The sequence below is a fragment of the Eleutherodactylus coqui genome, chromosome 1 (genome assembly GCF_035609145.1).
Source record: "Eleutherodactylus coqui strain aEleCoq1 chromosome 1, aEleCoq1.hap1, whole genome shotgun sequence".
NCBI lineage: Eukaryota > Metazoa > Chordata > Amphibia > Anura > Eleutherodactylidae > Eleutherodactylus > Eleutherodactylus coqui.
The window spans coordinates 75,841,266-75,864,681 of record NC_089837.1 but is presented as its reverse complement, the minus strand read 5'-3'; the positions used below and the strand labels follow the sequence as shown (position 1 = coordinate 75,864,681).

General features: G+C 48.3%; 1 protein-coding gene across 1 annotated transcript; it reads left to right on the top strand.

Moving 5' to 3' along the window:
* The first annotated feature begins 7,248 nt into the window (after nt 1-7,248).
* Nucleotides 7,249-20,649, top strand: IAH1 (isoamyl acetate hydrolyzing esterase 1 (putative)). Its single transcript, XM_066597433.1, has 7 exons — nt 7,249-7,289; nt 8,998-9,066; nt 13,279-13,331; nt 13,498-13,646; nt 15,863-16,024; nt 16,431-16,552; nt 17,618-20,649. Exons 2-7 carry the CDS (start codon nt 9,019-9,021, stop codon nt 17,807-17,809), a joined length of 726 nt encoding a protein of 241 aa, XP_066453530.1. The 5' UTR covers nt 7,249-7,289; nt 8,998-9,018; the 3' UTR covers nt 17,810-20,649.
* Nucleotides 20,650-23,416: the final 2,767 nt, after the last annotated feature.

Below are 23,416 nucleotides of genomic sequence, written 5' to 3'. Positions count from 1 at the left end.
GAGACGTGATTTCCTGGCTGTGTCATTTGGGGACACAGCGAAGACCTTGCACTTAGCTACTGCCACTATGACACGTACACTAAGCAAAGGAGGGGGGGGGGGTGACATCAAAAAGTTGCCCAACTCCCTGGAAACACCCTTATATCGCTCAGGCAACTGCCAAGATGACATACTCTTGAGCTGTCGTGGTAAGAGCTGCTCTGGAAGTCTCCAGAACAGGATACTGCTCTCTTGGCTTGGCTGGTTTTATACAACCTTTCTTTGAAAGTAGTATAAACCATTAAAAAAACTTATTCTTGTAGAGGAAGAGCCTAGAAGAGGCAGCGTAGGTTGCAGACAACAGTCTGGATGAGTGTGGTGTCTCCCAGACTCTGACAGCCCACAGATGACTCTACCATGCAGAGAAGAGATTTCACCCAGTTGGCAGAGTTTGAGAGGGGCGCATTATTGGGACATGAGAAGCTGGATGGTCATATTGATGAACTGCCACCACCTGGGCCGTTCTGACTAGACTGTTGGGACCAGTAGGTAACCGGGCTCAGGACGCCTTTGACAGACCACTAGTACAGAGGATCGTCTAACAAGCATGAGCAGCTCCAACTGTTTTGTTGTCTGCCAGCCAGACACAGGTGGCGCCATTGTTACAGGTCGCGGTGTCTGTTGGAACCATTTCTAGGCGCTTGGCTGAAGGACACTTGGTCTCATAGCACCCATTATGTGTATTGCCCTTGACACCCACCCACTGTTGCCTTCATTTGCAGTGGTGTTGAGAATGATGAAACTGGACGCACCGGGGTATCATAAGCGACAAATCCAGGTTTAGTTTGGGCACTGACGATTGCCGTGTTCATCTCTGCAGACCTCAGGGTGAGCGCCTCAATCCTGCCTTTCTGTGGAGTGGCACACTGCCCCCTGCTAGTGTAATTGTCTGGAAGACATCGCATATTAGTCAGTCACCCCTTGTAGTGGTACATGAGACAATGACAGCTCAGCGAAATGTTAAAGACGTCCTGCACCCACGTGTTCCTCTCATGGCGGCTTCCACCAGGATAATCCCCGGCACACACGGGTATATGTCACGCACGTGATACGCAGTGTTAAAAGCTCATTGATTTCTATTGGGCTACTCACACCTGAGGTTTTCCCCTCGTCATCCTGACAGCATACACATGGAGGTTGTCCGCTGGACACCTGTTGGGACAGGAAGCGGAAAAACATACAAAAGGCAACTCCCACCACCGGCTCACCAGTGTCTTCCTGTCCCTACAGGACAGTCCAAGCGGAAGCCTCCAGGTGTATGCTGGAGGTGAAAAAAGAAGGAAAGAAAACTCCTATGCAGCCTGTCCGCCCGTGGGGGGACGACTCTCTGTTCGGGCTGGCAGGGCTTGCGCGGGTGAGACCCTACGTGGGGACCCTCACCTGCAGGATCTACCCAGCATCGCGTTCCCTGCAGGGAAATCCTTCCCCAGTGCGCTGCCCAGTGGGGTTGTCGCACTGGGAAGATACAGCCCGGTACCTGCAGGGCTTGGAAGAATCCGCCCTCCGAACGCCGGCGCCTCCAGGCAGGGATCCAGAGCATCTGAGCAGGTATGCCAGCGGGGAGAGAGCGAGCAGCGCGGTCCGACCGGCGCGCTCGAGCCAGCGTCTCCACATAGTGTGTCCTCTTCAGAGCGTCCCGACGTATGGGGTATCCCCCGGGTCCGGCGCGGCGGCATGACGTCAGCGCGGCCGCGTCACAGGGGGGCGGGGCCTCGTAAAAAGGGCACCAAAATTAGAAAATGTAAAAAAAAAAAAAGCTGGATATACCCCGCGTGTCTTCTGTCTGCACCTTAGAAGAAGATGTCAGCCAGAGAGGACACGGAGAGCAGCCTGCTGGTGAGTAGACTTCCTTGGGTCTCGCACCGGGGAGAAGAAGAGAATATCAGGTGCTGGAAATTCCCCTTTTGCTGTCTCCGTCTCTTAGGACAGAGAAGCACAAAAGGTTAGAGAGGCCAAGAAGCGAGTGCGCAAGTGTCCGGTCTGCTTGCGGCGACTAGACGAGGGCCACACCAAGCCCTTATGCGCAGACTGCACGGAGAAAGTGGTCCGTGAGGAAGGCTCCTCGGGCATATCGGATATCCGATCTATGATCCGTGAGGAGATTGAAGCCTCTCTCTCATCTCTTTCCTTTCCGCCCCCCACGAAAAGGGTAAGGCGGTCATGGATGGAAGAGTCGGACTCTGAGGAAGGGCTCCTAGAAGATTCCCCCTCAGAATCCATGCCGCCTATGGAGGACGCAAGGAAGTATTTCTTCTCATCGGCGGACCTGGGGCAACTATTAACCGCGGTCCGACACACCATGCAGGTGGAGGAAGAGACGCCGCAGCAGCCATCCTTTCAGGATAGCCTGTTCCGGGGACTCCTACCGTAGCCAAAACCGTCATTCCCGGTCAATGACATCTTGAAACAGCTAATCCTGACCGAGTGGAAACAGGCAGAACACAAGTTTTTTCTGTCCAAAGAATTCAAAGATCAGATGGTCTTCACCCCGGAAGACATTGAGTTCCTGGAAACCGTCCCTAAAGTGGATTTGGCGGTCGCCAGGGTCTCAAAGAAGGCTGCCCTCCCCTTTGAGGACATTTCCCAATTGCAGGATCCACTGGATACCAGAGTGGATTCGGCAATGAAAAAGGCCTGGGAGACTGCGGCCCTCACCATTAAAGCCAATATCACGGCCACGTCCGTGGCGAGATCTATGACGGTCTAGTTAGACCAACTCCAGACACTGATTACTCAAAGGGGCTCGAGGGAAGACCTCTCCAACTGCCTTCCCCTCCTCCAACAGGCAACCGGCTTCCTGGCAGACGCCTCTATGGAGTCAGTGAGGTTCGGGGCCCGTTCAGCAGCGCTCTTGAACACAGCCAGGAGGGCCGTCTGGGTAAAGGCCTGGACGGGGGACAATGCCTCAAAGAACAGGCTCTGCTCCTTGCCCTTCCAAGGACGCCGGATCTTCGGGCCTTCCTTGGATACACTCCTAGAGAAGGCATCACAAGAGCCAGGGATTACCGTCAGAGAAACCCTTCAAGCGGCCTTCCTCCTCCTACCCTCCTCCCTTTGTTCCCGCTAGAACATACAGGGGGAAGGGGAAAACCGGATGCTGGTCCTATCCCAAAGGCGGAAAGGGTGAGAATCCGCCCTCCGGGATCCGGCATGTGGGGGGTAGACTGAGGGGGTTCGCCAGTAAATGGAGCGAAATAACCTCCAATCCCTGGGCCTTACGCCTAGTCTCGGAGGGCTATAAAATTGAATTTTCCTCCCCTCCTTCCCGGAGGTTTGTGGTTACCCCCTGCCAGTCACCCGCGTCTGCTCGGGCCCTCCAGTCGGGGGTACGGGACCTGTTGTCCCTAGGGGCCATCACTCGGGTTCCCGCAGAAGAACTGTTCAAGGGGTGCTACTCCCCCTTGTTTCTTATCAAAAAACCTAACGGGTCCTATAGAACCATAATTAACCTGAAACACCTGAACAAATCTATATCATACCAAAGATTTAAAATGGAATCAGTGAGGTCAGCGATCCCCCTTAATCGCACCAGAGAGCGTCATGGCCACGGTGGACTTAAAGGACGCCTACTATCATGTCCCCATACACTCAGATTCCCAACAGTTTCTGCGATTCGCCCTGGTGATAGAAGGGTCAGTCTCTCATTTCCAGTTTTCGTGCCTGCCATTCGGGATTTCCTCCGCACCTCGGGTGTTCTCCAAGCTGGTGTTCGAGATGGTGGCGGCACTAAGGACGGACAAGGTGTTGATTGTCCCATACCTCGACGATTTCCTGCTCATAGCAGGATCAGCTTCGGAACTCCAGTGCCAGATCAACCTCACACTCCGTCTGTTCGAGTCGTTAGGCTGGATCATCAACTTCGACAAATCCAGTCTTCTGCCCGAACAAAAGAAAAAGTTCCTGGGAGTTATTCTGGACTCACACCGCCAGTGTTCTTCCCTTCCTCTAGAAAAGCAAAAAACGATCCAAGACGAGAGCCGGGCACTTTCGTTAGCCACCCAAGTCTCCCTTAGGAGAGGCATGAGGGTTCTCGGCCTCATGACAGCTTGCATTGGAGTAGTCCCGTGGGCCCAGTTACATTGTAGAACTCTCCAGGACTTCATCCTGAGCAACTGGGATAAATCACCAGCTTCCCTGGATCAGAAAGTCGTCCTTACCCACAAAGTCCTCCTTGGGGTGGTGGACGTCTATCTCCAACCTTGCCAGGGCCACGGTTTGGGACCCTGCATCCCCAGTATCCATCTTTACTGACGCGAGCGCAACTGGCTGGGGGGGCCCACTTAGGCCGTCATTACGTCCAAGGGGGCTGGAACCAGAAGGAAGCTACTCAATCTTCCAATTACAAAGAGCTTTGCACTGTCTGGAGGGCCATCCGGGGCCTCGAGACAGAGATCGGGGGTAGACCCATTAAGATCTTTTCAGATAATATAACAACGGTGTCCCTCATTCGCCACCAGGGATCCATGCGGAACCCCCGACTACAAGACCTTGCGGCGAAAGTTCTCTGGTGGATAGAGCAGCAGACACCTTCTGTCTCAGCGTTCCATGTAAGGGGCCCAGAGAATTCCATTGCAGACTACCTCAGCCACAGGAGGATAGACCCCGGGGAGTGGGCGCTACATCCAGAGGCATTCCAGTTATTTACGGAAAGATGGGGGACACCAAAAGTGGACTTGTTCGCCTCTCGGGAGAACAGCAAGTGTCCCAGGTTTTTTTCCAGGGGGGCAGACGGGGGCTCCCTGGGAATAGACGCACTGTCCCAGGCGTGGGAGTGGGACCTGGCATACTCCTTCCCACCTATCCCCCTGATCCCTCGGGTTCTAAGGAAGATCCAGGGGTCCCCAGGCTCCGTTATCCTGGTGGCCCCATTCTGGCCCAAGAGACCTTGGTTCCCGCTCCTGGCCGCTCTCTCAACACAGGAGCCTCTACATCTGCCGCGGAGAGACGACCTCCTTCAACAAGGTCCCCTGATTTGCCCAAAAGTCCGACAGTTCAGACTGGCGGCCTGGAGGCTGAGCGGGTAAAATACCTGAACCAGGGCCTATCAGGGAGGGTGACCACCACCTTATGTGAGAGCCTCAAAGAATCCACCAGGAATATATACACCAGGGTGTGGGATACCTTCTCTAGGTGGTTGGGGCATAGTATTCACGACCTCCAACAACCTGACATTAATAAGATTCTGGAGTTCCTTCAGGATGGATTGGAAATGGGGCTAAAACCGGGTACCCTTAAGGTCCAGGTGGCCGCCCTGGGAGCCTTCTTTGACTTCCCCTTAGGCGACCATAGGCTAGTTAAAAAATACCTTAAAGGGGCAGTCAGACTCCACCCCTTTATAAGGAAAACCATGCCCCCATGGGACCTGAGCCTTGTTTTGCAGGCCCTTTGCACACACCCCTTCGATCCCCTGGAAGAGCTCTCAGTTAAGATCCTCTCCTATAAGGTTGCCTTCCTAGTGACCATCACATCTGCCAGGCGGATCGGGGAAATCCAAGCCCTCTCTATTAAAACTCCATATATGACCATCTTCCCGGACAAAATAGAGTTCAGGCCTGACCCTTTCTTTCAACCGAAAGTCCTCACAGACTTTCACAGAGAGCAAAGAATAGTACTTCCCTCCTTCTGCCAGGAACCCCGTAGCACCACGGAACAGAGGTTCCATAACCTAGATGTGAGACGGGCAATCCTGAAGTATTTAGAGGTCTCACATACCTTCAGGAAATCTAACAACCTCTTTATTCAATTTCAGGGTCCACGCAGAGGAGGGGCCGCTACTAAGGATTCCCTAGCGCGGTGGGTCAGGAGGGCCATAGAAGAGGCGTACAGATCCCAAGGGATCCCACTCCCGGGCGAAGTTAGAGCACATTCTACTAGGGCGGTCGCCTGTTCCTGGGCGGAGAGAGCCCAGGCGACAACCGCCCAGATCTGCAGAGCCGCCACATGGTCAAGCACCCATACTTTTGTAAAACACTATCGCCTGGACGTGGGGGCCAGCCGTGACACGGCCTTTGGGCGGAAGGTGCTGCAGGCAGTGGTCCCTCCCTAAAGCCCTTGGTTGTTGGTATTCCTCCATGTGTATGCTGTCAGGATGATGAGGGGAAGACAGGAATTAGGTTTACCTGTTAATTCCTTTTCTTGAAGTCATCCTGACAGCATAGGGGCTTTTCCCTCCCCTTCGGTTATATTTTACGTGAAGTAACGTATTGTACTATGATTTCGGTATTAAAAATGATTGGTTAAGCAAAGCCGGGTCACTGTAGTTATTTGGTACACACTGGTGAGCCGGTGGTGGGAGTTACCTTTTGTATTTTCGCTTCCTGTCCCAACAGGTGTCCAGCGGACAACCTCCATGTGTATGCTGTCAGGATGACTTCCAGAAAAGGAATTAACAGGTAAACCTAATTCCTGTCTTTTTGCATGTGTAGAACTGCAGGATGACTTAATTTGGCGTATATTACGCGGGTAATACGCATCAATATAGGCTCTGGAGATTTCCCACACGCAGCAAGTACACGTGCATACTTGCTGTGTACTGCGTATTTTATGCACGTGAAAAATACACGCATAATACGGTGAAGAGAAGCAGAGTTGCATTTGAAAAAGACTTTGTGTCGAAACGTCATGTATCTGTGACTTGAGGAGGAATAAAGCTCTGCATCATTTATCTGCACCTGGTTTGCTGCCATACTTTTCTCTACACGCATAATACGGTGGACGCATACTCCCATGCGAATGAGCCGTAGACTAGTACAACCATAGATAGCTGTGTAGCCCTGTGATCTCGCACTCTCATTGAGGGCAGGGTGCGACCTGCAGGCTACAAAAAGTCCGCTGAGGCTAACCGCTATGACAGTGCGAGGTCGCCGGGTTACACGGTGAATGTGGTTTGTTGTGGCCTCAGCCTAAATCAGGTACAATGAATGGCCCAGGATGCAGGTTATAATCAATATGGTCAGAAATTTGGGGCTATATGACTAAAATTTGCACCGGAGAGAATTTTTTCCTAATAATGAATAAATACATTGATGAAAAAAATGTACAAAATATGTGCGAATATGGAAAAAGTGTTATATAGCCTCCGGCAATACCTGGTGGCTGACACTAGATGTCGCTGTGCTGACTCAAGAAGCCCTCAAGGAGGAAGCCGCCTGCCGCACTGCATCCGGGAGAGGCGGGGCTTGTGTGGGATCTGGTCATGTGACCGCTCATGCTCCACCTCTCCAGTTGCCGGCCCGACACTGTGCAGACTTGTGAGTGTTTGTATTGCAGCCTGTGAGTGGCGCTGTAGGGGTTATGTGCGGAGAGCAGCGGCTGCCTGGTGTATCCGGAGAGCAAACACTACTTCCTCCAGTGACAGGCTTGGGGGTCATTCTCCACCAACAACTGCGCCAAACGGGCGCGTCCGCACGAGCTAATTTGCGCTGCGTATTATGCGTGCAAAATACGCAGGAAACTTGCAAATGCACTGCATATTTACACAGCAAGCAATGCAAAATTAATATGCAGTGTTATTGGCCGCCGCAGGTGAAATTCACGGACGGAAGGGCTTTTCGGTTGCGCAAAAATGCAGCGTGTTTACACTGTCTAAATGCGCTTGCGCCCGCGTGAACCGGCCCTAACAATGCAATTAAATTAACTCCTCAAGGGCTCGTTTACACGGGCGTCAGTGTATTTCTGCCGCACCAATATGCTGCGTGTTTGCAAGTCCAAAATGCGCTTACACCGCCGTATTCGCCTGCTTCCGGGTGTATTTGCGCGCACAAATCAGTACATGTTCATATAGGCGTCACGAATGTGCAGGTTTTCAGCGTACGCCACGCGTGTTTCCGCGGTCGCGTTGATTTAATAGGCTTTTGCGCTGTGCAAAATGGCTCGTTCCGTTTTTTCTTTACGCAACCGTGCAAAATATACACGTGAACGAACCCAGTGATTCGTTCATTTAGGGCAATTACGTAAAAAATGACACGGTACGTCCCACCTTGGGGCCTATAGAAGCCCGCTAAAATTATTGGGCGGGCGTAAATCCGCCGTAAACCCGCATATTCACCGTACATATACATATTCACGTGGGCAGAATGCGCTTTCACCCGTGTGACCCCGCCCTTTTGCCGCTCTCTCACCGGCCGCTTTTCACCGCAATGACCACGACATGCCGAGCGCTACGCTAATCGCAGTACAACGCTCCCATTGGTTTCTATGGTGCCTCACAGACCTGCGCTCTTATGCAGCTTTTCTAACGCCGCGTTTTCTGAGCGCTGCTCTATTTTTCTGCATTTTCGCGGTTGTTTTACCGCACATCATGCGAAATTGCGGTAAAATGCAGTGGTTTCGAGTGGCGTTTATCTGAATGCGTGCGTGCGAGCGCCTCATAACGCAGTTAATTAATATCGTTAAGGGCTCATTCCCCTGGGCACATTACTGCGATGTGCGTTTACATGGCCGAAATGCGCTCAAATCCGCGTATTTGCCCGCTCCCGTGTGTTTGTGTGCGCAAATATGCCGCGGGTTTGCGCACAAAAATAAACATGCATGAAGTCACATTGGTTGCCGTGGTTGCATCATCATCACACGTCAGTGGCTTTAAACCACTTTTTCTGGCGCCACAGTTGGCGATCCTGGCACAATAGCGCCCTGCAGGGGGAGCTGTACGACTCCTCTCCAGCTGTTGGATGAGAATGCGGGCGCTGGTCACCGGCCATTACACACAGTCAGCCTACAACCAACTAACTAGGCCACCTGATCGTGGTTGATGCGCCAGCCCCGTTTTAGCGCATCATTATTGCCCAGCATGGCTGCTGCTGCTGGAATCGTTCCAATGGCTGACGTGTTTCTACAACACTGCGGTCGCGGCGGTAATTTCCGTGGAGCGATTTATAGACCCGTCCAATAATTAACCCTGAAGCTGCCAATCCTCTGCGCCCGCCGTAGTTATTCATTGACACCATCTGCATCTTCTAGGAGTCCGCGGCGACCCTCGGGATGATTTCTTGGCCGCTCGTCCTCCTCTTCGGAGATTCAATCACTCAGGTAAGGAGATTTTCCGCTCGCTTGCATCTGCAGTCCGTGGAAGTGCTGAGTCGTCGCTTCGCTGTATAATGGCCGTCCTGCCTGAGAGGGTCATTTATAATCATTACCGCGCTGCATCCTCGCCCTACCGCTATAAAGACATCACGGCGGATTATCTGCACGCTGTCATCACGGCTCCCACAATGCACTGCTCTCTAGTAGTGGAAAGCTACCAGAACTCTAGATCCAGTCCCATTAGATCAGGGGGGCAAGCTCCTGTTCAGTGAGCCTTATGGCTGCCTTCAACGGGCCAGTTGTAATTGTATCGTAAGGGCTCGTTCACACGGGCGGATTACACACGATCCGCAGTGAATGGAACCCATTTGTTTCAAGGGACAAATATGCGGCATGACCTATTTTGGCGTGTATTACGCACAGGAATGGGCCATTAGAGTGAATAGGTGGGTGCGAATACACAGTGAATACGCAGGATGCGGATTCCCTCATCATGTCAATGAGTCTGCGCTCTTTTTTGCGTACTCAAATAAGCATTGTATTTGCGCATGAATAAAGACACCAGAGCGTCCAAAAACACGGGCGGAAGCGCTTTTTGATTGCACATATATGCGGCGTATTTACATGACCAAAATATGCTTATGCCAATGTGAGCAAGTCCTAATAGTGACCCCCCATAGTGGCCCCAGTAGTAATAGTTAACCCCATAGTGGCCCCAGTAGTAATAGTTACCTCCATAGTAGCTGCAGTGGTAACAGTGTCCCCCATAGTGGCCCCAGTAGTAATACTTACCCCCATAGTGGCTCTAGTAGTGACAGTGACCCCTTTCCCTCATAGTGTCCCCAGTAGTAATAGTTACCCCCATAGTAGCTCTAGTAGTGACAGCGACCCCTTTCCCTCATAGTGTCCCCAGTAGTAATAGGTACCTCCATAGTATCCCCAGTAGTAATAGTTACCCCCATAGTCTCCTCAGTAGTACTAGTTACCCTCATAGTGGCTCTAGTAGTGACAGTGACCCCTTTCCCCCATAGTGTCCCCAGTAGTAATAGTTACCCCAATAATGGCCCAGTAGTAATAGTTACCCCCATAGTGGCTGCAGTAGTGACAGTGACCCATTTCCCCCATAGTGGCCCCAGTAATAGTTACCCCCATAGTGGCCCCATTAGTAATAGTTACCCCCATAGTGGCTCTAGTAGTGACAGTGACCCCTTTCCCCCATAGTGGCCCCAGTAATAGTTACCCCCATAGTGGCCCCATTAGTAATAGTTACCCCCATAGTGGCTCTAGTAGTGACAGTGACCCCTTTCCCCCATAGTGTCCCCAGTAGTAATAGTGACCCCCATAGTAGTCACAGTGATGCTGCAGGGCCAGAGGCCATTAGCCACCTCTCTTATTGGCCTCTGGCTAGGCAGTATCCCTACAGGCTTTACACTCACCCAGCCTGCAGCTTCGGTCCAGTGGTGTAATGCAGAGTGCGACCTCTGACCTCTCTCCTGACCATTGTGCCGAGGTGAGGTCAGCAGTCATAGACTGCACTGCATGCTGGACTAGAGCTGCAGGTGGGGTGAGTAGAATACCTTTAATCAGGCAGCTCCCGCCGGGATACATTGGGGTTGGAGCAGAAGCACTCCTCCGACCCCTGTGGCTGCCACTTGTGCTTATTTCCATTACCCCTTAGCGCAATAAAAAAAATTAATAGTTACGTTTTTCAATACATTATTTGTACCCAAAATTAGTTCCTATAAAAACTTGAGCTCGTCCCGCAGAATACGGTTACACGGATGAAAAAATACGAAAGATGCCAGTATTACAGTATTACATGTTGTCATCAGTACTAACTTCAGGAGGGGCGGTGATCCGGGGATTATTCCGATTGCCAGATTGGAGTCGGGAAGGAATTTTTTTTCCTTTAAATGGAGAATATTGGCTTCTACCTCATGGGCATTTTTTTTGCCTTCCTCTGAATCAACATTGGGGGGTAATAGACTGAATTAGGTGGACATGTGTCTTTTTTCGGCCTTACACATGTATGATACTGGAACAGAAAAGGGGAGATGAGTTATTAGTAGTGCCATTAAGAGGTTAAAAATGCACTTAAGGAGTATAAGTTCTGCGTCAAATAAATTTACATGAGACATAAATTCAAAGTGCACAATAAAAAATTGTGACTTTTTGGGTGGAGGGAGTTCCAGTTTTAACGTGACTGTTGAGGGTTAAGGGCGCATTCAGACGACCGTATATCGTCTGGGTTTTCACGCCGGCCGATATACGGCGTCCCTCTCTGCAGGGGGAGAAGGCTGGAAGAGCTGGGAGCAGTGCTCTAAGCTCCCACTCCTCTCCGCCTCCTCTCCACCCCCTCTCCCCCTCGGCACTATTTGCAATGAGAGGAGGGCGGGCAGGGGCAGAGCTAAGTTCCTCAACGTAACTCCGCCCCCTCCTATTGCAAATAGTGCCGAGGGGCGGAGAGGAGGCGGGAGCTCAGTGCACTGCTCCCGGCTCTTCCAGCCTCCTCCCCCTGCAGAGAGAGACGCCGTATATTGGCCGGCGTGAATACCCCGCCGATATGCGGTCGTCTGAATAAGCCCTAAGGCTGTAAGCACACGGACAATTTTTCCATCCAGTTTTCAGACTGCGTCCAGTTGCGTGGAAGTACCACACCTTGTTGTGGGCGGGGATATTGTTGTGCGATTTTCTGACGAATATCGCCTATTCAAGTCAATGGTTGTGTTTTTTTAATGCATGTAACATTGGGAACCATAAAAAAATAAAAAGGACCAGAAAGGGCGGAGCCTGGACATTTATGCTGTTTTAACATGTTTGAACAATGGATGGAAAACGCATGAAAATAGCTGGCAAAATCGGATAGTGTTATATGCACCCAAATAGCAATTGCCTGTGTAAATATAGCCTAAGATTGCACCCTTAGGCGATTTTAATATATTTAGTAAACTGGAGGATAGCACCACACTACATAGTTTTGGCTTTATAGAACACAGTGGTACATATGTATTAAACCACTTAACACCAGAACTCTGGCGCAACAAATTTGTAATTTTGGCACAATCACCAAAAATGTGACTTTTAACAAAAGTAGATGGAGTCTAGCGTTGGGGGCCATGGCCACAGGCGCTCTATAGTTTTACTATACTTTACATCGGACGCTGGCGTAAATTATAGATGAAACCTACACCAACTTGTAGCTGGTGTGAGTTTCAATCTGGCGCACAGTGGTGCCACCAACACTGCACATTTATTAACTCCTTAAGGACACGGCCCTTTTCTTTTTCCATTTTCGTTTTTTCCTCCCTCCTTTTAAAAAATCGTAACTCCTTTATTTATCCATCGACGTAGCGGTATGGCGGATTGTTTTTTGCAGGACGAGTGGTATTTTTCAATGGTACTACCTCTCTTCATACATAGTCTGCCGATACAGGCCGTCAAAAGGCGTATTGGCGGTCGTTAAGGGGTTAAAGGGGTTTTCTCAGTTTTTTTCTATTGATGACCTATCCTCAGAACACCCCCACCGAGCAGCTGATCCCCGGCACCACTGTAAGCACAGACAGTGCAAGAAACAGAAAGTGCTGACCATAGCACAGCAGCCCGGATTGGTAATGAATTGACTTCAGTAGGAGCTGTGCCTGCAATACTAACCTGCGGTGCTGCGCTTTGGGCCACACTTTCTGCTTCCAGTGCTGTCAATAATAACAGCGGCATCTTGAATCAGCTGATCGACGGGGATTCCAAGCAGCAGACCGCTGACAATTATCAAATGACCTATAGAAAAAACTCTAACTCTTTTCCAATCCACTGTCTGACGTCTTCCAACATTCTGATTGAAGGCTGTACAGCTTCAATGTCGGAAGGCATCCAGCAGGGTATTCTTACTATATATTACTGGCTGCTCTGTTGGGGACCCCTCCAGCATGTCACATACCGCAATATTGGCTCTAGCCAGCAGATGGAGCCATTGTATAATGACAGAAAGAGAAAACCCCCTAGGAAACCCTGAATCCAAAATTGGATTGCAAAGGGTTAAGAGTCTTGCTCCTCTTAATACATTTGTGGCACTTACGCCAGCACATAGTTTACTTAGACCGGCGTATGAGGCGCTTGTCAATGTAAATATGCCCCAGTGGTTCTTGCTGAAAAACTGAAAATGTAACAAGTCAGGATCGCTACAAATCTGTTACATTGTTCCATTTTTATTTTTACTTGTAGTTTGCCTTTGACGCAAATGGCTGGGGAGCGACACTGGCTAATAAGCTTGTAAGGTGAGTGCCACTAGAGTTATATAGGACAGAAAGGAGGAAGGGGTTATTATTATTGGCGCACCATATGAACAGGACGCCAGTGCCGTATGCACCATATTCATCAACTGTGCAACTCCGAAGACCTTCTGAAAAAGTGACGTATTATTTAGTTTCTCTCTTTTTGTAGAAAGTGTGACGTCGTCAACCGTGGTCTGTCCGGGTACAATACAAGATGGGCTAAACACATCCTGCCGAAACTCATACCAAATAGTACCCATGCTGAAAACATTGCTGCCGTTATCATTTTTTTTGGCGCTAATGACAGTTCCATAAAAGGTAAAATCCACTCGGTTTTAAATCATATTTATAGGAGCATATGTGTAGTAGTAATAATCGTTATAGAGCGCCAGCATATTCTACAGCACTGTACATATCAGGGGGCACATAGACAACATCAGACATGGTATACAACAATAAGCGTGAGGGCCTGCCATCTGTTATGGACCTCTCAGAGACAGGAGTACTGGGTGCAGGAGCTGTAGGTTACTGAAGCTTCTCAGGTCATATCAGCTGGTTATGAGAGGTTTACCAATAGGGAGTTGCAAATCAAAATAGGACTGTCCCCTTAGTGTACCTCTAGCAATCACTAAAAGTTCTCTTAGGATGTGCACATTTAGGCTTCTAACCTAGAATTATAAAAATAGTGCTGCTGTATGCTGTTTTTATCAGCTGCCTACATTAATTTCGGTTTGGGGCAAAGCAGGTAGAGAATTGAATTACTACAGCCCTGCTGACAAACGAGAGTGTTAGCAAATGAAAGGTAAAGTAACTTGCATATTTTACCCAAACAGGGCACTACATGCAGGGTCCTGTGATCACAGCAGCATCAGCACTAATTTAAACAGCCTTTCTTTGCATTGTGAGTAGAAAGAGGGTGGCGTGGCAAATGTAGTATGCCCTAGCTGGCTTGTAGACATAGTGATTAGTGATCAGGCATGGCAAACAGTGATAATTTTCTGTTAGTGAGTTTGGAAGGGGAGATCTGCAGCACAGATGGCTGAGCTTTGAAAGGAAAAGCTCCACACAAGTAGTGTACATGAGCATCTAAGGCTGGGTTCACACTACATTTTACAGTGTGCTCAGCCTTTCTGTCCCAGGTTCCATCTGAATTGCAGAAAACTGTATTTAGATAGAACCCTGGACAGAATTGTAGGCTTTAAATAGTCAAACTAGTCTTGGGGACAGAATTCTGTATTTTTGTTAATCCTTCACAAGTTTGATGTAAATTTTGATGGCCACATGGTATCTGACTGTCTTGACGTCTGTCTATCACACTGTGTATCGTCTTATGAAGTTGTTGGGGAAATCGTCTGAGGGATTTCATAGTGTTTCATTGCCTGTTCCAAATTATAAGAGCAGCCGTGTACACAAATCCCTGACACATGACACAGTCAGTATCATCCAACAATGAAAGCTCTTCTGAGTTGATTACAAAGCAGACAATGTGTGTGTGTATATATATATATATATATATATATATATATATATATATATATATGTTATGTTAGATAAGAAATACATGCCCCCCTGTAATCATAAGAACTCATGATTAACTCTAGGTGCTAATGGTTTAACAAATGTTAACACCTCAAGGCGTGTCACTCCAAACACGTAATTCCCAGGAATAGAAACTGGATCCTAGTATACACCCTTCTAGTATTTTCTATGTGTGTGGAGAGTTAGACATCTCTAGTTATCTTTAGACATTCCTAAGCCATGACAGGATATGGAGGAAGGATGAACCTACATCTGCATACCAGTGTACAATGCGAACTGAGTTAACCATTTAGATGCTGGTTATCCACTAAAGAGGAAGATATACCAGTATCTACATGCATATACTTATATACATACACGTGTTTGCCTAGGCTGATGGGAGAAACATGTATTAGTACTATAGCAAAGATAAGATTTGTCCAGTGTTTCCGCATTGTATGACCTGCACATTTCATGAGCCAGTTCTGACTTTAAATGGGTATTCCAGGCATTTACTATTGAAGACCTATCCTCAATAGTTGATCGGCGGGGATCTGCCCCACAGGATCCCTGCGGATCAACTTCTCCTTTGGGCCCACTGATTTCAGCATTGGTGGTCAGAGTCGGAAATGTAATGGAAAGTTGAAATCAATGGGAGCTATGCCTTCCATTACAATTCCTGCTCCTCATTGCAGTCAGATCCAAAAGTGTAATAAAAGGCATTGTTCGCATTAATTACAATGGTAGTGAAGCCTTTCTATTACATTTCCTGCTCTGACCACCTCTGCGGATGTCCGACTGCGCTGCACTGACGGCAGGCCAGGAGGATCAACTGATCATCAGGGATCCACACCAATCAACTACTGATGACCTATCCTGATGATAGGTGATCAACTACTGATGACCTATTCTGGGCAGAGGTCATCAACAGTAAATACCTGTATTACCCCTTTAATGTTAATTGACGGAACTGTCTCATCTGTTGCGTTACATTGCTCTCACCTATCTGTACATAGAGGAAAACCCTCAGCAGCACGTCCCGCTGGAAGAATACGCTGAGAATCTACGAAGCATGATCCACTACTTGAAAAGCGTCAACATCCAGCAGGATAAAATCATTGTGATCACACCACCACCTATTTACGAACCGCATTGGGAAGACCATTGCTTCACAAAAGGTATAGCTGCCATGCCGTATTCCCTGTCTTTGTGACTGAGCTGAATTATATCGCAGGTAATCTCGTACCGCAGAAGTTTCAAAGTTTCTATCTTTTGATATAGTTGTGAGATTACTTGTGATTTCACAGTAGGAAATAATTGAAGCAGCATTGTAGCCCTGTTGTGTAGTCACACTGTAGCCCTAGGCTGGATATGGTTACAAGGTTGCAACCAGTCTGGCTCAGAATACTCCACAGCTCAGCCACTAGGATAACCTGATGGCTTAGATCAGTTTTGCTCTGCTATTGGGGTAGAGTATTCTCTTCATAACCCGGCCTTCTACTAGTCCTAGAAAGTGATTTTTAGATGTGACGATAATTAGAGGCCCTACATTTACTTGCACTAATATCTCTGTCCATTGTGAAGGATACAAGCTAAATCGTCTGAACTCTGTGACCGGGGCATATGCCAAGGCCTGTGTTCAAATTGGCATGGAGTCTGGAGCAGATGTTGTGGATTTGTGGACGCTGATGCAAGAAAGCAACTCGGTAAGAAGAATTGTGACGTCATCAGTGAATATTGAAAATATTGCAAAAGGTTTCATAATTTAGGAAACATGGCTTTACACCATCCTGGGGTATTTGAATCAATACCAGCTTCTGTTGCTTGTTGAATGTCTGCAGAGCTGTGTGTGGTGAGTTCAATCCCCGCATGGCTCAGGTAGCCGGCTCAAGGTTGACTCATCCTTCTGAGGTCGGTAAAATGAGTACCCAGCTTGGTGGGGGGTAATAAATCAATTACCTGAAAGTGCTGCGGAATAAGTTGGCGCTATACAAATAACAAGTCCTTTCTCCCTTTCCCTTCTGAGGTGGTACCCCAGCCCACGTTGTTGGGGAATGTTGTGTTCGGTTCCAGTGATTTTAAAAAAAAATTTTTTTCCCCAACATGTTCAGTTTTTTGCCTATTTTGTGACGGCAGATTCATATGAACAATGTGCAGTTGGTAAAATTTTGTTTCCTTTTCCACTGCTTAAAGCACTTAAAAAAACAAAGTTGCACGAAGCAAGATCAGGTGAGTACGGAGGGGGAGGCAAGGGTGTTAAGCAATTTTTGACGAAAAATTGCTTAACACTCAGCGCTGTGTGGGCAGGCAGGTGACTGGTTCTTCTATCATGACAATGCACCTGCCCACACAGCGGAGTGTTATGCCATTTTTCGTCAAAAATTACTTATCACTCTTGCCTTCCCCTCCATATTCACCTGATCTCGCTCTGTGTAGCTTTTTTTTACAAGTGCTTTGAGCAATGGAAAGGGAAACAAAATTTCCCAGCTACACGTCGTTCGTATGAATTGGCCACCACAAAATGGACAAAAACTGAACTTGTTGAAAAAAAAAAATCATTAGAGCCGAACGCAACCTTCCCCAGCAACGTGGGCCGGTGTACCTCCTCAGAAGACATTCACCCAGCAAGAGAACCCTGTACTGGTGGCAACCAGCCCACCAGAAGATGATCCCTGTTTCTTTTGGGTTCCCCCTCGTACGCCTGTGAGCCCTAATACTCATGCGATCTGTAATAGAATGTACTTGTAACTTGTTCATTGTGTTGAATCCAGGACTACGCCGTCTATCTGTCAGATGGCCTCCACTTATCAGATGAAGGCAACCAGTTCCTGGAGTCCAATTTGTGGCTCCTCTTGGAGAAGAAGTTGGGGTCTTTGCCTTTCATCTTCCCTTATTGGAACGACGTTGACAACAACAACCCAGAATCCTCTCTTTTTCAAAACGTCACTGAAAAGAAAGACTAATGATCCACTCCACCAAAGCGCGTTATACCTTTAAATCAGGGGATGGGTGGGGGGTCCAATATCTCTTTAGCAGACAGAATTATCCACAGTGATCACAACACATGCAGTCCACATGGATGATATTGTAGCTTCACAATTGGGCTCTGTTCACATCAAATTTATGGCCTCTGTTTAATGTGTAGGTTAAGCTGATGACTGATGCCGTGCAGTGATAAGTCACTAATCGGGCCTCTTTGTTAAAAAAACAAAACTTTTGACATATGTTATTGTCACTGGATACTGCTGTAGAGAATAGCAGTCAAATATTACATCCCTTTGTTGTTGCGGTATACAGATGTTTGCCAACCAGTCTATGTCTGGCTAATGCAACCCTATAAACATGTTTAGCACATACATTAGGAGTACAAACTGGAGAACATACTAGGTCATTTCATGCCAAATCATTACAAAAAAACCCAAAACTTTTCAACCCAAACAGCTCAGATTTTACCAAATTGGGTAGGACGGTAGAGGGCATAACATAACTTACAGATGTTAAGTTGTCGCCCTCAGTGATACACAGTATTCAGACAGCAGGGTTACAAACATGAGTAAAATGTGAAATTTATGCCCACCAGGTCAACAAAAAAAATTAAAGTAGAGCTTTCATCTTGGGCTCATTTTGCACTATTTTAGAATAAAATATTACATTCTCCATTTCAAGGTCACATGATGTAAACCTTTACCTTAAATATGTTAAAAAAAATTGTACATTTTGGGGAATGAAGTATGTAATATAAGTAAATGCAGTCTCTTCTTGGTGCAAGTTTCATTTGGGGATTACTTTGAGAACAGAAGTACAAAAAAAAATATTAAAATGGTTGTCCCTCCACTTAAAACTGCTTCACAACCATTGTGTCCTTCCTGGTTGTTGCTGACCAGGACATGTGACAGCAGCAGCCAATCACTGCCTACAGAAGGCCACATCTCAGGGTAAGAATTCATGGGATGGACTTTGTAAGCTTTCTGGAGCTGCTAGCTTCTTCTTCACAGTTCCACAATGTATTTATACTGAACACATTATGACTCCGGGATAGTTTGGGTAAAAGACAATAAAAATATGAACTTTGTATATGTGTGTCAAGAAAAAATAATGGACAATGAGAAGTTGCTACACCGATGAAGCCAGATGACTACCTGATGCTCAACATTTAATGCTTTCATACCTGGAATAAGGAATGGCTTAAGGGCGGTAGCCAGGAAGTGCTGCTGACCCCTGGGTAGTGGCTGGTGCTTGTAACTGCAGGTTAGAGTTCCATTGATTTCAATCAGAGCTGCGCCTGCATTTATAAGCACCAGCTACTATACAGGTGTCGGAGCAGTGCTTTCACTCTGACCCCGGTGTATCCTGACAGGCGCTGCCTGGATTCTCCCTTTCAATAACGAAGAGGTTTTCTACCGAGACAACTAGTGAAGTGCAGCAAACAAAATTTCCATATGAAACATTGTCCATAGAAGATAAAAGGTTTTGAGACTTGCATGTTCGGTATAAGGATGCTGGTTGGGTTTTGTCATAAATTTAAAAAGCAACGTTACAAAAGGTTTTGATCAGTTTTCTAGATCCCAATGGTCCATCTCCATCATGTGCGCTCTTCATCAGCCAGTCATATTCGACACTCCAAGAGAACAAGTTCTCACACAGGTTGATTCACTTACTGCAACCCACACACTAACTGCTACAGCCACCCAAAGCACAGCTGGGAAGGCGCGGACTTGTAACTTTTCCTCTTTGTATATAGCATTATATTTCATCCTAGAATAAAGTAATTTCCCAAACAAATGCCAAGACATTTAATTGAATGTGAGTTATACATTCTTTTTAGAGATGAGCGAGTACACTCGCTAAGGCAAACTACTCGGGCGAGTAGTGCCTTATTCAAGTACCTACCCGCTCGTCTCTAAAGATTCGGCTGCCGGCGGGAAGGGGGGGGGGAGCGGCGGGGAGATCTCTCTCTCTCACTCTCTCCCCCCTGCTTACCGCCACAACTCACCGATCACCCGCGCCGCCAGCCGAATCTTTAGAGACAAGCGGGCAGGTACTCGAGTAGTTTGCCTTAGCAAGTATGCTCGCTCATCTTTTTTTGAATTGACTCCTGTTCCGATCCCAAAATGAAACTTGCACCAAGAAGAGACTTCATTTCCCCGTATTACATACTTTAATCCTAAAAATATGGAATGGCACTTTTTTTTGATATTGAAGCTCAAAGTCTACATCATGTGACTTTGAAATGGGAAATGTAATTCCAAAACAATTTATGAAAAGTAGGCTCCATTAGCTTCCAAAACGAGGCCAAGATGAAAGTTCTACCGTAATTAAAAGCAAAGTGGAATTTATGCTTACTAGGCCAACAACAAAAAAATTAAAGTTTTTTTTTTCCTCTTGTTTACAACCCTGCTGTAGGACTGCCATCACTGAAGACTATAACTTTACACCTGTAACTTACTTTATGTCCTTTATCTTCCTATCCAATTTCATAAAATCGGAGACAGTTGGGAGCTGTGGAGATTTGGCATGGAACGGCCCTTCTGTGAACAGAGCCATACTCATTATGGAATGTAGGGAACCTGGAAATTATAGCGCACTGCTGTTATAATCGGGACAAGGGGATAAATAATTTCTCTGAGGGGCTGCTCTGATCAGACCTGCTGGGCCGCACTTTGGGTGGACCCCTCTTTAGTTTACAATGAAGATGACTCAGGTAACATTGCTGCTCCAATGTATAGAATTAAATGTTACAAGGGGTGGCGGTACGGTTGATCGTGCACTACAGCAAATAAATATGAAATGTACATTTCTGAAAGATCCGTGTAATTTTTATCTACTATCAGCGGGGGGCTTTTTATGGCATACGCACTGCAAAAAAACCAAAACATTTTAGTCTAGTGGTCAGCACTATTACTAGGATACCAAACTTATAGGTTTTGGTTTTTTTTTCTGCTGTACTAGTTTTAAAATATAAGACATCATTGGAAAAAAACAAATTATTTTATGCCGCCATCACCTCTTCATTTTTTGGTCGACCTAGTTGTGTGATGGCTCATTTTTTGTGGGACATCCTGTAGTTTCTATTGGTACCATTTTGATCATTTATTACATTTTTTCTTGGAGACAGCATTGTGAGATGCACAAACCTCGCCCAGATATGAAAGCCATTCTTTTGAATGGGTTCATTCACATTTGCTATGTTTTCCTGCATTGTGCCGTGTTGCGATGCAGGGGGGGGAATAATTTAAAAAAAGCAAAAACCTGCAGCATGTCCTATCTTTTGGTGAAATCTCCCATTGTTTTCAATGGGGCCAGCGGTAGCAGCACCAGACCCATTAAAAACAATGGGAGAACTCTGCGATTCTTTGCTGCAGCTGTGACAGCAGTGGTGGTGAAATCGTTTAGCCCCACAGGGATGTGAGGCTGTTTCCATGTGGAAATGCCTCACATCCAGGGGTTTCACATGGATTGCGAGGGCGGTATTCGGCTGTGAAACATGGCCCGCTATCACCCACACCAATGTGAAGCCGGCGCTATGCAACTTTTTTAAACTAAATTTCTACATATTCTTTTAGTTCCCGTAGGGGGACAAAAACTGTGATGGTTTGATCATTCCTACAGTATGATGTAATGCCATAGTATTACATTATACCATGATCAGACAAGCAATCTATCAAGACATGCTCTAGTAATGGCTTAATAGGCAATCTGTAATGTCAGCTCTGGGGGCTTTCAGAAGGCCCCTGGCTGCAACAATAACCCCACAATCTCATTGTGGATGGGAGGGGGCATTTGGGACCCCTGAACATCGATTGGAGCATTTAAAAGGTTAACAGCTCCAATCAGCAGTCGGGCTGATCAGAGCTGGGTCAGGCAGGTATTGGCTGTAACAGCTGGCAGTCACCTGCGATCCCCCTACATACAAACCCTGAACCTCCGTGGCGTAACTGTACATCATGAAGCAATAAACTGCCTGACATGCAATTAAGCCGCACACCCTATTGCAGACCTGAGAGGGAGGGACACAACAGTGCAACTTGTTTTCTGGAATGTGCCTTTAAATTGTGGAGACAAAGGGTGGGAAAAAGTTATTTCTCGTCTGTTATCATTGGGGGACACAGCTCTGACCTTGGGTATAGCTTCTGCCACTAGGAGGCGACACTAAGCACAAAAGTGTTAACTCCTCCCACTAGCTATACCCCTCCTGCAAGCAGCATGCTAGCTCAGTTTTTAGCTTAGTGTCTAGGAGGCAGGACTGGCTCTCCTGCTGAGACTATTTTTTATTTATTTTTTATCAGTTTTTTCTCCGGAAGGCCAGGGCATAACGAGGAGGCAGGACTCTCCCCGTTAACCCACCGAGGGCGGCGAACAGAGGTGATATGTAGCCCTCTGTTGCCTGCCGGGCCCCCTCTGAAGAAAAGGAGGCACACTCGGCCACCAAACTGAGTGTGACCCGCCAGCCATAGAGCCCCCCTTATTTATGGTCCAGCATCCACTGCCCCACCAAAGGCAGGCGATAATGGGGAGAAGCTCTGTTGGAGCTCGGGAGCCACCCTACCTCAGGAAGGGAGGTAAGTATGTGGGTTTGTTTTGTTATTGCCGCCCGATGTGCGTTGCGCTGCTTGCTATGCCGCCTGCTGCGCTACTCGTTTTCCGTTGCGCTGCCTGTTAGCTGCGCTGCTAGTTATGCCGCCTGCTGCGCTGTTACAGGGCGGCTGCAGCTTATGCACCCTCAGCACCGATGTTTATGCTGTGCCCGCGGCTGTTTGGTGGGTGCCCGCGGCTGTTTGGTCGGCGCCTGCGGCTGTTTGGTGGGCGCCCGCGGCTGTGGCCGTGGCTGCTGTGCCGCTGGCCGCCCGCGATGTCTCCCCCCGCGGCTGCTGTGCCGCCGGCCGCGCCTGTGGGTGACGGCCGCGGTTGATGTGCCACCGGCCGCCCGCACCTGTGGGTGACGGCCGCGGTTGATGTGCCGCCCGCGCCTGTTGATGACGGCCACGGCTAATGGCACGGCCCCCCCGCGGCTGTTTTTTTGTCGGCCGCGGCTTGCGCTACCGGCTGGCCGCGGCTGAGGTTGCCACGGACCCGGCGCGTGCCTGCTGCTCGTTTCGTGCAGGGGCTCCTCGCGCCGTTGGCCGGGCATGCAGACGCCAACGGGCGTTTGAATTTTCCCGCCAACGGGTGTTTGCTTTTTCCCGCCAAGCGTGCGTTTGCTTTTTCCCGCGAAGCGTGCGTTTGCTTTTTCCCGCCAAGCGGGCGTTTGCTTTTTCCCGCCAAGCGGGTGTTGTGGAATTTTTCAGGCTAAGCGGGCGTTGGAATTTTGCCGCCTAGCGGGCGTTGGAATTTTGCAGCCTAGCGAGCATTGGAATTTTGCCGCCTAGCGGGCGTTGGAATTTTCCCCCCGAGCGGGCGACTGGATTTTCCCCCCGAGCGGGCGACTGGATTTTCCCCCCGAGCGGGCGCTTGATTTTCCCGCCAAGCGGGCGACTACCCTGTTGCGCCCCGCGTCCCTCTTTCCGTAGCGCTACCCGGTGTACGCATAGCCCCACACAGCCAGTTTGCCGGCTCCACTCTCCGTGTCGGCG

Bases quoted from the DNA above. Each gene is read 5' to 3' on its own strand.
- IAH1 (XM_066597433.1), top strand. From the start codon at position 9,019: ATGATTTCTTGGCCGCTCGTCCTCCTCTTCGGAGATTCAATCACTCAG. The intron at 13,332-13,497 runs GTGAGTGCCACT...CTCTTTTTGTAG, and splicing joins CTGGCTAATAAGCTTGTAAG to AAAGTGTGACGTCGTCAACC. The intron at 13,647-15,862 runs GTAAAATCCACT...ATCTGTACATAG, and splicing joins TAATGACAGTTCCATAAAAG to AGGAAAACCCTCAGCAGCAC.